Source organism: Neoarius graeffei, chromosome 5 (genome assembly GCF_027579695.1).
Source record: "Neoarius graeffei isolate fNeoGra1 chromosome 5, fNeoGra1.pri, whole genome shotgun sequence".
In the NCBI taxonomy this organism is placed as follows: Eukaryota; Metazoa; Chordata; class Actinopteri; order Siluriformes; family Ariidae; genus Neoarius; species Neoarius graeffei.
In genome coordinates this window covers 38230800-38246720 of record NC_083573.1, presented here as the reverse complement: position 1 = coordinate 38246720, position 15921 = coordinate 38230800, and the positions used below count along the sequence as shown (strand labels likewise).

General features: G+C 40.8%; 1 protein-coding gene across 3 annotated transcripts in view; it reads right to left on the bottom strand.

Moving 5' to 3' along the window:
- Nucleotides 1-8876: 8876 nt before the first annotated feature.
- Nucleotides 8877-15921, bottom strand: part of LOC132886683 (CD209 antigen-like protein D) — a 28037-nt gene continuing 20992 nt past the window's right edge. For 2 of the 3 annotated variants that reach the window (XM_060921628.1, XM_060921626.1), the window contains exon 10: nt 8880-9411. In XM_060921628.1, the coding sequence (XP_060777611.1) occupies nt 9258-9411 (154 nt within the window). In that variant the 3' untranslated portion in view covers nt 8880-9257. Of the gene's footprint in view, nt 9412-15921 lie in introns of all 3 variants that reach the window. The other variant, XM_060921629.1, reaches the window with a different exon arrangement.

Here is a 15921-nt window from a genome sequence, read left to right as displayed (position 1 = left end):
GTAAATGTATTACATTAGAGCTACAATACTCACTAAACTATAGCAACATCACCACCAAGTTATTCCAGTGATTTTAACAGTTTAGCTTTAAACTATTAGACACTTGAATTAATGAATTTATGAGACTGATTCCTTTTTATATGAGATTTGATAAGCCTATTGCACCTACACACCTATGCAGTGCTGGTGGTGTTATTGTGTGTACTGAGACTCAATGAAATGCCAAGCGAGACCAGATTGATGGCAATGTGTCTGGTATTGGGCTGGTGCAATCTCCTGTATTTTGTTTGAGATTTTGAGATGCTTAGGTCTTATCTCATCATGATCCCAAAGGTAATCAGAGGACCTTTTCCTCTCATTTCGGGGAAGAGCCACATATGGGTGTGATGATCAGGTGTTCACAAACCTTTGGCCACATAGTGTAGCATTAATGTGTTATTTGTAACATTATGTCATATTCTATATCACAATATTTCATCACTTGAAGCAACCAATCTTTCTTGGTATAGCACTTATAAGTGGAGCTTCTCCACCTTTTTTTTATGTGATCTGTAAACAGAACTGAGCCCCAGTTAACCTAAAAATTCTCTGATGTTTAGTACTGGATCATATCAACTGTGAATATCAATTCAAGTTCATGTGTTTGAGTGTGATTGCCCTCTTAGGGTTTTCCACACGTAAATTAAACATTTAGAAGCACTGGAAATGAATGTAGTAATTAGGCATCCATGACATTTTCAAAAACATGTACATATTTGTACAACCCCGATTCCAAAAAAGTTGGGAAAAAGTACAGATTGTAAATAAAAACGGAATGCAATGATGTGGAAGTTTCAAAATTCCATATTTTATTCAGAATAGAACATAGATGACATATCAAATGTTTAAACTGAGAAAATGTATCATTTAAAGTTTAGCCAGATACTCTGCTGAAACGAGTATCCTGTACGGATAAAGCACTTTTGCCGAGTACAAGCATTATACGAGTAATACGAGTCAATATCTGTGCTCGGACTGAATGAAAATCCTCACACAGCGTCACAGCGTCCCTCCCCTACACACACCGCTCTGCTCACTCACACAGAGAACAGTCTGTCCCTCAGTCACTCAGGTTCACGGGTTTCTTCAGATTCAAGTTTGTTTTTATTTCAGTTTGTACTTACTTATAACCAGTAGAGTTCTGGTAAACGTGGGTTCATTCAGACGTGGTGCTTGGTAGAAAGCGACTCGCTTTGCGTCTCTGTCTGTCGGAGATTTTTTTTTTCTTTTTTTAACCGTCGGTTAAAAACAGGGTTTTTTTACTTCACGCATTGAGTGTCTGACACTTTCTTGCTGTAATTCATGTAAAAATAAAGTTAGTAGTGGTATAAGTATTACAAATTAAGCTACACACACACACACACACACTCACACTCACACACACACCTGGTGTGGAAATAAAAAAAAATAAAAAAGAACCAAAAAAAAAATCACACTGATCATAAAAAATAAAGTTAAAAAAAGAAAGTTGAGTATGAAAACTCTTGTTCATTACATTTCATTTCATAATTGCAACCGCACGTGTTGTATTCATTGTTGCAAAACTTGTTCTGTAAATAGTTTGTTTGCTATCGTGATCAAAACCATTGATCTGAAGCTCAATGCTGATGCTGTCCTGTAAATAGTTTTCTAATCAGCAATAAATATAACAATTTCTGATCAACCCATATCAATTGCATGCTTAAAATAACATACAGGTTAAAGCCCCGCCCGTTTCAAGACAACCAGACCCACTTCCGGGTTAAATGCCGCCCACTCTGAGTACGGATACAGGTAATTCATATGGTTAACAGATACAGATAATGCTGTACTCACTCATCCCTAGTATCATTTAAAGAGAAAAATTAGGTGATTTTAAATTTCATGACAACAACACATCTCAAAAAAGTTGGGACAAGGCCATGTTTACCACTGTGAGACATCCCCTTTTCTCTTTACAACAGTCTGTAAACGTCTGGGGACTGAGGAGACAAGTTGCTCAAGTTTAGGGATAGGAATGTTAACCCATTCTTGTCTAATGTAGGATTCTAGTTGCTCAACTGTCTTAGGTCTTTTTTGTCGTATCTTCCGTTTTGTGATGTACCAAATGTTTGCTATGGGTGAAAGATCTGGACTGCAGGCTGGCCAATTCAGTACCCGGACCCTTCTTCTATGCAGCCATGATGCTGTAATTGATGCAGTATGTGGTTTGGCATTGTCATGTTGGAAAATGCAAGGTCTTCCCTGAAAGAGACGTCGTCTGGATGGGAGCATATGTTGCTCTAGAACCTGGATATACCTTTCAGCATTGATGGTGTCTTTCCAGATGTGTAAGCTGCCCATGCCACACGCACTAATGCAACCCCATACCATCAGAAATGCAGGCTTCTGAACTGAGCGCTGATAACAACTTGGGTTGTCCTTCTCCTCTTTAGTCCAAATGACATGGCGTCCCTGATTTCCATAAAGAACTTCAAATTTTGATTCGTCTGAGCACAGAACATTTTTCCACTTTGCCACAGTCCATTTTAAATGAGCCTTGGCCCAGAGAAGACGTCTGCACTTCTGGATCATGTTTAGATGCTGCTTCTTCTTTGAACTATAAAGTTTTAGCTGGCAACGGCGGATGGCACGGTGAATTGTGTTCACAGATAATGTTCTCTGGAAATATTCCTGAGCCCATTTTGTGATTTCCAATACAGAAGCATGTCTGTATGTGATGCAGTGCCGTCTAAGGGCCCGAAGATCACGGGCGCCCAGTATGGTTTTCCGGCCTTGACCCTTACGCACAGAGATTCTTCCAGATTCTCTGAATCTTTTGATGATATTATGCACTGTAGATGATGATATGTTCAAACTCTTTGCAATTTTATACTGTCGAACTCCTTTCTGATATTGCTCCATTATTTGTTGGCGCAGAATTAGGGGGATTGGTGATCCTCTTCCCATCTTTATTTCTGAGAGCCTCTGCCACTCCAAGATGCTCTTTTTATACCCAGTCATGTTAATGACCTATTGCCAATTGACCTAATGAGTTGCAATTTGGTCCTCCAGCTGTTCCTTTTTTGTACCTTTAACTTTTCCAGCCTCTTATTGCCCCGTCCCAACTTTTTTGAGATGTTTTGCTGTCATGAAATTTCAAATGAGCCAATATTTGGCATGAAATTTCAAAATGTCTCACTTTCGACCATTTGATATGTTGTCTATGTTGTATTGTGAATACAATATCAGTTTTTGAGATTTGTAAATTATTGCATTCCATTTTTATTTACAATTTGTACTTTGTCCCAACTTTTTTGGAATCGGGGTTGTACATGCAGGAAAGTATATTGGGATTTTGCACATTCTGCACACATTACAAAGGCATGGCTGTGGAAGAAGAGGGTGCCTGTCCCCTCTGTCCCCAATACAGAATGTATGGTAAATTTTGAAACATAAAATATGACAGCAACAACTCTGTACTGTTGCACACCTTAAGACCTGTTTGCAGGAAGAATGGGACAAAATAACACCTGAAATGCTTCATTCCTTGGTGTCTTCGGTCCCTAAACACATTTCAAGTGTTGTGAGAAGGAATGGCAACATTACAAAGTGGTAAATGCTCAACATTTTTGAAATGTGTTTATTTTGAAAAACAAAAAAATTCATGGTGGGGGGGGCATGGTGGTGTTGTGGTTAGCACTGTCGCCTCACAGCAAGAAGGTCTTGGGTTCGAGCCCAGCAGCTGGCGAGGGCCTTTCTGTGTGGAGTTTGCATGTTCTCCCTGTGTCTGTGTGGGTTTCCTCCAGGTGCTCCAGTTTCCCCCACAGTCCAAAGACATGCAGGTTAGGCTAACTGAAGGCTCTAAATTGACCGTAAGTGTGAATGTGAGTGTGAATGGTTGTTTGTATCAGCCCTGCGATAACCTGGCAACTTGTCCAGGGTGTACCCCGCCTCTCACCCATAGTCAGCTGGGATAGGCTACAGCTTGCCTGTGACCCTGTAGAACAGGATAAGCAGCTACAGATAATGGACAGATACAGTGCCTTGAAAAAGTATTCATACCCCTTGAACTTTTTCACATTTTTCCACCTTACAACCACGAACTTAAAAGTTTTTTATTGAGATTTTATGTGATAGACCAACACAGAGTAGCACATAATTGTGAAGTGAAACGAATGATAAATGGTCTTCAAATTTTTATACAAATAAAAATCTAAAAATGTGGTGTGCATTAGTATTCAGCCCCCTGTACTCTGATACCTCTAAATACAATCCAGTGCAATCAATTGCCTTCAGAAGTCATCTGATTAGTTAATAGAGTCCTACTGTGTGTAATTTACTCTCAGCATAAATACACTTGTTCTGTGAAGGCCTCCGTGGTTTGTTAGAGAACACTGAAGAACAAACAGCATCATGAAGACCAAAGAACTCACCAGACAGGTCAGGGATAAAGTTCTGGAGAAGTTTAAAGCAGGGTTAGGTTATAAAAAAATATCCCAAGCTCTGAACATCTCAAGAAGCACTGTTCAATCCATCATTCAAAAATGGAAAAAGTATGGCACAACTGCAAACCTACCAAGACATGGCCGTCCACCTAAACTGACAGAGCGAGCAAGGAGAGCACTGGTCAGAGAAGCAGCCAAGAGGCCCATGATCACTCTGGAGGAGCTGCAGAAATCCACAGCTCAGGTGGGAGAATCTGTGCACAGGACAACTATAAGTCGTACACTCCACAAATCTGGCCTTTTTGGAAGAGTGGCAAGAAGAAAGCCATTGTTGAAAGACAGGCATAAGAAATGTAGGGGACACAGCAAACATGTGGAAGAAGGTGTTTTGGTCAGATGAGACCAAAGTTGAACTTTTTGGCCTAAATGCAAAGAGCTATGTGTTGCAGAAAACTAACACTGCTCATCACCCTGCACACACCATCCCCACTGTGAAACATGGTGGTGGCAGCATCATGCTATGGGGATGTTTTTCTTCAGCAGGGACAGGGAAGCTGGTCAGAGTTGATGGGAAGATGGATGGAGCTAAATACAGGGCAATCCTGGAAGAAAACCTGTTGGAGGTTGCAAAAGACTTGAGACTGGGAAGGAGATTCACCTTTCAGCAAGACAATGACCCTAAACATACAGCCAGAGCTACAATGGAATGGTTTAGATCAAAGAATATTCATATGTTAGAATGGCCCATTCAAAGTCCAGACCTAAATCCCATTGAGCATCTGTGGCAAGACTTGAGAATTGCTGTTCACAGATGCTCTCCATCCAATCTGGCTGAGCTTTAGCTATTTTGCAAAGATGAATGGGCAAAAATTTCAGTGTCTAGATGTGCAAAGCTGGTAGAGACATACCACAAAAGACTTGCATCTGTAATTGCAGCAAAAGGTGGCTCTACAAAGTATTGACGCAGGGGGGCTGAATACTAATGCACATCACATTTTTCAGATTTTATTTGTTTAAAATTTTGAAGACCATTTATCATTTTTGTTTCACTTCACAATTATGTGCTACTCTGTGTTGGTCTATCACATAAAATCTCAATAAAAAACTTTTAAGTTCGTGGTTGTAAGGTGGAAAAATGTGAAAAAGTTCAAGGGGTATGAATACTTTTGCAAGGTACTGTAGATGGATAAAATTCATGAGGTAAAACATCAAATAATGTGATGTTGCATTGTCTTGAGTGCAATGCAGGACAAAGATTATTTACAAATCATTTTCAATTTGGGGTGGCGTGGTGGTGTAGTGATTAGCACTATCACTTCACAATAAGAAGGTTCTGGGTTCAAGCCCAGCAGCTGATGGGGGGCCTTTCTGTGTGGAGTTTGCATGTTCTCCCTGTATCTGTGTGGGTTTCTTCCGGGTGCTCCTGTTTCCCCCACAGTCCAAAGACATGCAGGTTAGGCTAATTGGTGGCTCTAAATTGACCGTAGTTGTGAATGGTTGTTTGTCTCTATGCATCAGCCCTGCAGTGTTCTGGCGACTTGTCCAGGGTGTACCCCACCTCTTGCCCATAGTCAGCTGGGATAGGCTCCTGCGACCCTGTACAGAATAAGCAGTTATGGATGGATGCTTTCAATTTTAATTTAAAAACATACCATCCCAACTCTTTTCTGATTTGGGGTTGTAGTTCTCTGTATCATGGTGGTTGATACAGTTTACTGTGGCTTTTGTGATGGTGGTAGACACCATACTGATGCTACTGCAGTGTTTGTACACTACCGTTCAAAAGTTTGGGGTCACCCAGACAATTTTGTGTTTTCCATGAAAAGTCACACTTTTATTTACCACCATAAGTTGTAAAATGAATAGAAAATATAGTCAAGACATTTTTCTGGCCATTTTGAGCATTTAATCGACCCCACAAATGTGATGCTCCAGAAACTCAATCTGCTCAAAGGAAGGTCAGTTTTATAGCTTCTCTAAAGAGCTAAACTGTTTTCAGCTGTGCTAACATGATTGTACAAGGGTTTTCTAATCATCCATTAGCCTTCTGAGGCAATGAGCAAACACATTGTACCATTAGAACACTGGAGTGATAGTTGCTGGAAATGGGCCTCTATACACCTATGGAGATATTGCACCAAAAACCAGACATTTGCAGCTAGAATAGTCATTTACCACATTAGCAATGTATAGAGTGGATTTCTGATTAGTTTAAAGTGATCTTCATTGAAAAGAACAGTGCTTTTCTTTCAAAAATAAGGAAATTTCAAAGTGACCCCAAACTTTTGAACGGTAGTGTAACCAAGGCTGGGCATGTGTTGTCTGAACTATGGCCTAGGAAACCACTGGTTCCACCGTAAAGAACACAAGCATGATGGTCAATAATACAGGGTGTTTCAAAAATGTGATATTATTTGAGATGTAAATATCCCAGAAACTACATAGCCCATGTTTACATTAGACCGTATCAGCGGATCATCAGATTAACGTTTTTAAAACGATTAGTGTGCACACAGCAACACCAATACACGATTTGCGTGCACACAACAATACCAATACACGGATACGCTCAGCTCCGCAGGCATCCTGCGCTCCAAATCACTCCGCCCTGCACAGCGAGTGCCCTCTGGAGGGTGCGCACTCCGGCCCTGCGCAGCTCACAGAGCGCGCGAGTGAAACACACTAGCAATGTTTTCGGGACTGAGCCGCTGTGTGTGTGATCCCAGCGCATATCACTTACCACTTGCAAGTGGAAGGATGGCAAGCCTAAAGACAATCATAACTACACAATGGGCAGTATTTGCATCAGTATTTGCAGTATTTTCATACTTTTATACTCTTTAATGAAAGGTGATACAAGGCGGAAGTCCGCGCCGTTTTTCAGCAGTCGCGTCACATTACCAACGCCAGCGAATCAGGAAGGTGGATGTCACAGTGACGCTGTCCAATGACGACGCCAGCTAGAGCTCAGCACAGCGTATCCGCGTATTCTGAATGTTTACACAGCACCGGAGCTGACACGATCTGGATTGAATACGTGGACGCTGGCGGATTCCCGTTTCCGGCGTTTCCAGGCGGTTTAATGTAAACGGACAGTGCATCCGCGAAGAAAACGAGACAGATACGGTCTAATGTAAACGTAGCCATAGTCTAGGCAAATTAAACTGAACAGGCTTAATGTTGAGCAATACAAGATTAATTCCTCAAAATTTGAATGAGAAATTAAAAGGTATGTGGAGTCCATGAACGATTTCACAAATTTTCAATATGCGCGCCAGATCCTGGTGGTCATCCAGATCCTTTTGCCCTGCACAGACAGTCTTCATCTTTGAACTTTTTGTGCCATGTCCAACTCTGAATTGCAGTTGGTGCACTTTTAGAAAATTCTCTCATAAGCGCATGCTGCACAGTCTCGTTCGACTGTGTTCAAACGTACTCTAACACACAAAACACCTTTTCTTTTCCAGTGAATGGCATTTCTATACCTAAAACAATAAAACCAAAAAACATTAAACATAAAAATTAAAATTGTTAAAATTAAAATTGAATTCAATTGAATGAGAATTGGCAAAGTTATTAGATTTTGAAATCCATTCATCCATTATACGTAACCTCTTATCCTGTACAGGGCAAGCTGGAGCCTATCCCAGCTGACTATGGGCAAAAGGCGGGGTACACCCTGGACAAGTCGCCAGGTCATCACAGGGCTGACACATAGAGACAAACAACCATCCACACTCACATTCACACCTACGGAGAGTCACCAGTTAACCTAACCTGCATGCCTTTGGACTGTCGGGGAAACCGGAGCACCGGAGGAAACCCACAAACTCCACACAGAAAAGCCCTCATCGGTCACTGGGCTTGAACCCAGAACCTTCTTGCTGTGAGGCGACAGTGCTAACCACTACACCACCCAGACTGTGAAATGATATAAAAAATTTTAAACACCCTGTACTATGATCATGACCATATTGAGCACATCATGTTATTATGAAATGTATTAATCATAGTATTAACATTTATCTCATTTATCACGTCATTTATTTCAGCATGGAGGACTGCAATGACCAGTTTATGCAGATCAAACAGTATGTTTATGTGTTCTCAAAATATGATGACTCAGACAAGAAAGAGAGAAGTGAGAGAACTGACCGCAGCTCAAGGCCCATCAGACACAAAAAGCATACAGGATGCAGAAGTGCTTTGCTGGCAGATTATACACCACAGCCTTCGTTTAGAGATACAGAACAAAGAGCATTTTGGATGTTAAAGAGATGAAACTTGTTTGAGAAATGAATTGTGTTGGAGGTATTTATTCTGAACTTATTCTGAACAACTTAAAATCTTTTCATTATTTTATAAAGTGAATATTATTTTATGGTGAAAAATCATATTTTATTCTATTTTAAATTGAAACACCAAAGACACCAACATTTCAATATTATTGAAAAGACAACTACATAGGTATATATTTAGTATACATTCAGTACACTTTTTAGTGCAAGCAAAGCTTCATAGAAATGAGTGCAAAATAATTTTGTATCAGTGCAATTATAAGCATTGCAAGTCATATAAACACAGTCACCCTCAATGAATATACGCAGTATGTTTCATTTTCTCAGTCATGAAAAATACACAGCATGTCTATTTGATTGTGCATCACAGAATGGGATTGTTTAATGTACTGATTCTGAATTTGTTGCCATTTATGAACTGCATTTGAAAGAATGAAGTAAAAGAGTAAAATGATGATATTGAAGGAAAATGTAGCAAATGTATGTGATGGTTATGGTTGATCATTCTCTGCATTTAATCTCTCCGGCAGATGTAACGTGAGTTCACCCCACAGCGGTTTGAATACCAGCTTTTCAGGGATGAACTGCGTCCCCTTAGCAGTCTCATTCCCTTTATCAGTGCACAGGACTCTTCAGAGTTTGAGTCTGGCTGATTATCGGCCCAATAGCTGCCAATAAAAATACAACGTGTTTAGTTACACAAACACATATACTGACTAGCCACTTTAGCAGCAGCACAATGCATAAAATCATGCAGATAGAAGTCAAGAGCTTCAGTTAAATTTCATATCAAACAAAAAAATGACCGTGACATGACCATTCATTCCAGATGAGCTGGTTTGAGTAAATCAGAAACTGCTGATCTTCGGAGAATTTCATACACAAGAGTTTATGCAAAATGAATCTTAATTTCTGCTGCAGCACATAGTTGATAGGGCCAGTAGCCATGTGTTAACAGTCCAGGCTGGTGGAGGTGGTGTAACGGTGTGGGGAATGGTTTCTTGGCACACTTTGGGTCCATTAATACCAATCAATAATTGCCTGAATGCCACAGCTTATTTGACTTGCTGACCATGTGTATCCCTTCATGACCACAATTTACCCATCTTCTAATGGCTACTTACACCATAATAAAAGAAATTTCATTGTGTCTTAACAATGTCAAAGTGCTTGAACTAATAATGCACCATGTTACAATGTACCAATGAGGTCAGTGTTCTTCAGTCGCCTTCCCAGTCACTGAATTTGAATCCTATTCTTTGTGCGCACATAACGTCATGCTTAATTTCCAACCAGAAGTCCGTCATGTTGGATGAGAACAACAGCCAAGATACAGTAGTGGCGCTGCACATGTGAGCTGCTGCAACGCTTCATGATTTTCTTTTGATTTCACTGCCTCTGAAGAAAGACAATGCTGACTTTGTGTGTGGGATATAATTGCAGTAATAATGCTACTCATGACAAAGAGAAACAGTTCTTCAGAATTCCCAAAATAATTAAAAACGGAGACAAAACAGATGAAGAATGGTCCAGAGATGGCTATGCACTGTGATTCAAAACATGCATCATAAGGACTTAACTGAGGAAAAAGCCAATTACACCTACATGTGTGGTGGCCACTTTATATCCGGTAAGAGTTCATTGCTAATTAAAGCTATGATTTCTGCTGATTAAACTGAACTTTTGAGCAGTGTTTCTCGAGATCATTGAAAATGGTTTACACGAGCATGAACAAGCACCCTGTCGTCTGATGAGAAGACCACCAACCCAGCCAGACACAAAGAAATTGGAGGCATCTAGGTTCTTATAAGCCTTTATTTATGCATTGGTTGTCCACGAGGTTTGTAGAATGAGATAGTTCACAATATCAGGGTATTCAATCAGTGGTAATGAGGCCAAATCCTCTGTATAATCGGACAGCTTTAATATACATGTCAAAGTCAAAGCCACAAATTTCAACTTTTTCCTCTGAATCTAGACTTGGCAGAGGACTCCAGAGAATCATAATATTTCTTGAAAGTCTGAGATGCATCACAGTTATTGTTCGCACGAGATGGCATTTTGGATTTGTTTTTCATCCAACATGGCGGCGGATGCATACGTCACACTGTTTTGTCATGTGATTGCACACAAAGAATAGAATATCTGTGGAATGTAGTACAGTGGTGCTTGAAAGTTTGTGAACCCTTTAGAATTTTCTATATTTCTGCATAAATATGACCTAAAACATCATCAGATTTTCACACAAGTCCTAAAAGTAGATAAAGAGAACCCAGTTAAACAAATGAGACAAAAATATTATATTTGGTCATTTATTTATTGAGGAAAATGATCCAATATTACATATCTGTGAGTGGCAAAAGTATGTGAACCTTTGCTTTCAGTATCTGGTGTGACCCCCTTGTGCAGCAATAACTGCAACTAAACGTTTGCGGTAACTGTTGATCAGTCTTGCACACCGGCTTGAAGGAATTTTAGCCCATTCCTCCGTACAGAACAGCTTCAACTCTGGGATGTTGGTGGTTTTCCTCACATGAACTGTTCGCTTCAAGTCCTTCCACATAGGGTATTAGGCAGAAAAAGAAATTTACCAGTCAAAAATAATATTTTATATAATCCTGATAAGCGCCGCAGGTGCGAAGACGAGCGCCGCAGGCGCGAAGTCCCTCTAGGGGGGTCTGGGGGCATGCCCCCCCAGAAAATTTTTGAAATTTAGACTTCATTTCCTGCATTCTAGGACATTTTCAGGGTGAAATGGCGTGTAATTTTTGATCAGAAATATTGCATATTTTTACTTTGTATTTTTTTCAATTTCACTCCTGAATGTATCAGATGTATGTATGGTGTTTGATTTGGTAACAAAAGTGAAAAGAAAATAAACAACAATGAATTGTATATAATCTTTTGATCTAGTTACAGTATTTAATAAAAAAAAAAAAAAAAACAGTATTCTATTTTACCATACCCCAATGAAACCCCCTTGTTAATCAATGTATCACACATACCTTTTCTGTCTTTTTGTGGAAAAACGAATCAGTTTTTGTCACATTCAGTTTGGGGCATTTGTTGGGATTCATCTTGATCCAGAAGAGTGAGTCAGCAAAAAAAAATGCGGTTCTCCCGCCAAGAAAGAGGAAACTACAACGCAGGGTGTTTGGCAATTTTCGACCAATCAGAATTCGCGATTTATTCAGTCCGCATGTTACAAGATTCAGTGCGGGCCAAAATGGCGGAAACGATGAAATATTCTGATTTTTCATTTCAAGTTTTCAGTATTTTTCGTATTAAACTGTGTTTCTTACGATTTGTAAATGATGGCGGAACCACACACGGACTGGCCATCGGGAGTAGCGGGAGTTTTCCCAGTGGGCCGGTGGTTCAGTGTGGGCCAGCGGAGAAAAAAAAAAAAACAGTTGCGCGCTGGCCTTTAATATGATAAGCAATGTTAACAGTTTCTTTAACAAACTGTTAACATTGCTTATCATATTAAAGGCCAGTGCGCAACTGTAATAAGCAATGTTAACAGTTTGTTAAAGAAACTGTTAACATTGCTTATCATATTAAAGGCCAGCGCGCAACTGTTTTTTTTTTTTTTTTCTCCGCCGGCCCACACTGAACCACCAGCCCACCGGGAAAACTCCCGCTACTCCCGATGGCCAGTCCGTGTGTGGGCGGAACATAACTGGATTTATCGGATGACATGTGGGAGTATTCATGTGCGAAAATTTTCGGCATTATCGTCCGTTTCAGTATCCGTCTGTGTGTATACTTGCCCGTTGAAATCGGCAATCGCCCGTCAAATTTACGGGTGGACGGGTCTCTGCCTAATACCTTACTTCCACAACATTTCCATTGGATTAAGGTCAGGACTTTGACTTGGCCATTCCAAAACATTAACTTTATTCTTCTTTAACCATTCTTTGGTAGAAAGACTTGTGTGCTTAGGGTCGTTGTCTTGCTGCATGACCCACCTTCCCTTGAGATTCAGTTCATGGACAGATGTCCTGACATTTTCCTTTAGAATTCGCTGGTATAATTCAGAATTCATTGTTCCATCAATGATAGCAAGCCATCCTGGCCTAGATGCAGCAAAACAGGCCCAAACCATGATACTACCACCATCATGTTTCACAGATGGGATAAGGTTCTTATGCTGGAATACAGTGTTTTCCTTTCTCCAAACATAACGCTTCTCATTTAAACCAAAAAGTTCTATTTTGGTCTCATCCATCCACAAAACATTTTTCCAATAGCCTTCTGGCTTGTCCACGTGATCTTTAGCAAACTGCAGACGAGCAGCAATGTTCTTTTTGGAGAGCAGTGGTTTTCTCCTTGCAACCCTGCTATGCACATCATTGTTGTTCAGTGTTCTCCTGATGGTGGACTCATGAACATTAACATTAGCCAATGTGAGAGAGGCCTTCAGTTGCTTAGAAGTTACCCTGGAGTCCTTTGTGACCTTGCCGACTATTACACGCCTTGCTCTTGGAGTGATCTTTGTTGGTTGACCACTCCTGAGGAGGGTAACAATGGTCCTGAATTTCCTCCATTTGTACACAATCTGTCTGACTGTGGATTGGTGGAGTCCAAACTCTTTAGAGATGGTTTTGTAACCTTTTCCAGCCTGATGAGCGTCAACAACGCTTTTTCTGAGGTCCTCAGAAATCTCCTTTGTTCGTGCCATGATACACTTCCACAAACGTGTTGTGAAAATCAGACTTTGATCTTCTTTAAATAAAACAGGGTGCCCACTCACACCTGATTGTCATCCAATTGATTGAAAACACCTGACTCTAATTTCACCTTCAAATTAACTGCTAATCCTAGAGGTTCACATACTTTTGCCACTCACAGATATGTAATATTGGATAATTTTCCTCAATAAATAAATGACCAAGTATAATATTTTTGTCTCATTTGTTTAACTGGGTTCTCTTTATCTACTTTTAGGACTTGTGTGAAAATCTGATGATGTTTTAGGTCATGTTTATTCAGAAATATAGAAAATTCTAAAGGGTTCACAAACTTTCAAGCACCACTGTAGAACGGGAGATTTGCCGCACAAAACGGCACCTGAAAAATTTGCAGGAATTGCATGATGCGATCATGTCAACATGGAACAGAATCTCAAAGGAATATTCCCAACATCTTGTGGAATCCATACCACAAAGAACTGAGGCTGTCCTGAAAGCAGAACGAAGCCCAACCCAGTATTGTATTCCTAATAAAGTGTTCAATGAGTGTATGACTCTAAAACTAGATGGTTGAATCTTGACGGGTTTGAAGTATGTCGAAAAAGAAAAGTATCACCATTAATATTGCCCTAACTAACTGATTAGTAATTTTTTTTAGCATTGTTAGTGTCCATATTGGGTGGCACAGTGGTGTAGTGGTTAGTGCTGTTGCCTCACAGCAAGAAGGTCTGGGTTCGAGCCCCGTGGCTGGCGAGGGCCTTTCTGTGCGGAGTTTGCATGTTCTCCCCTTGTCCGCGTGGGTTTCCTCCGGGTGCTCCGGTTTCCCCCACAGTCCAAAGACATGCAGGCTAGGTTAACTGGTGACTCTAAATTGACCGTAGGTGTGAATGTGAGTGTGAATGGTTGTCTATGTGTCAGCCCTGTGATGACCTGGTGACTTGTCCAGGGTGTACCCTGCCTTTCGCCCGTAGTCAGCTGGGATAGGCTCCAGCTTGCCTGCGACCCTGTAGAACAGGATAAAGCAGCTAGAGATAATGAGATGAGTGTCCATATTCATTTTCCCCAACTTACAGTCACTATACTAATACTGGGTAGGACCTCCCTTTACTTTGATGGATATAAACTATGACAAAAATATCCATCCATCCATCCATAACTGCTTATCCTGTACAAGGTCACCAGCAAGCTGGAGCCTATCCCAGCTGACTATGGGCGAGAAGTGGGGTACACCCTGGACAAGTCACCAGGTCATCACAGGGCTGACACATAGGTGGGGTTTACATTAGACCGTATCAGCGGATCATCAGATTAACGTTTTTAAAACGATTAGCGTGCACACAGCAACGCCAATACACGATTCGCATGCACACACACTGTAAAAAAAGAATAGTTGAGAATACTTGAAATTTCAAGGCAACAGTCTGCATTAAGAATTTTATGTTTTGCCAATGATGTGCCCATGATAATCCAAACTATGATAAAACTGTTATCTTTATTAAGAATTCTTAATTAAGTCAATTTTCAATTCCTCATTCTGCCAACATAGATTTCTCTTTTTGCTGAACAGTGGCATTCACAGTAGTACAAAAAGGCAATTGAGGTTATCAGACTTTTTTGGGGGGCTTTTTTCACCTTCATTTGGATAGGTCAGTGTAGAGACAGGAAATGAGCGGGAGAGAGGGACGGGGAGGGATCGGGAAATGACCTCGGGTCGGAATCCAACCCGGGTCCCCGGATTTATGGTATGGCGCCTTATCCACCTGAGCCACGACGCCATACCCATGATGTGGGTTTTTAAAACTTTATTTCAATATTGAAGTTTTGTAATTGTGTAGAACAATGAAAAAAGGCATGTATAGTTTAATGATAAATTGTGATAACCTCAGGGGCGTCGTGGCTCAGGTGGATAAGGCGCCATACCATAAATCCAGGGACCCGGGTTCGGTTCCGACCCGAGGTCATTTCCCAATCCCTCCCCGTCTCTCTCTCTCTCTCCCGCTCATTTCCTGTCTCTACGCTGTCCTATCCAAATAGAGGTGAAAAAAGCCCCAAAAAAATCTAAAAAAAAAAAAATTGTGATAACCTCAATTGCCTTTTTGCACTACTGTGAATGCCACTGTTCAGCAAAAAGAGAAATCTATGTTGGCAGAATGAGGAATTGAAAATTGACTTAATTAAGAATTCTTAATAAAGATAACAGTTTTATCATAGTTTGGATTATCATGGGCACATCGTTGGCAAAACATAAAATTCTTAATGCAGATGGTTTCCTTGAAATTTCAAGTATTCTCAACTATTTTTTTTTACAGTGCAGCAACGCCAATACACGGATATGCTCGGCTCCGCAGGCATCCTGCGCTCCAAATCACTCCGCCCTGAACAGCGAGTGCCCTCTGGAGGGTGCGCACTCCGGCCCTGCGCAGCTCACAGAGCGCGCGAGTGAAGCGCACGAGCAGTGATTCGGGACTGAGCCGCTGTGTGTGT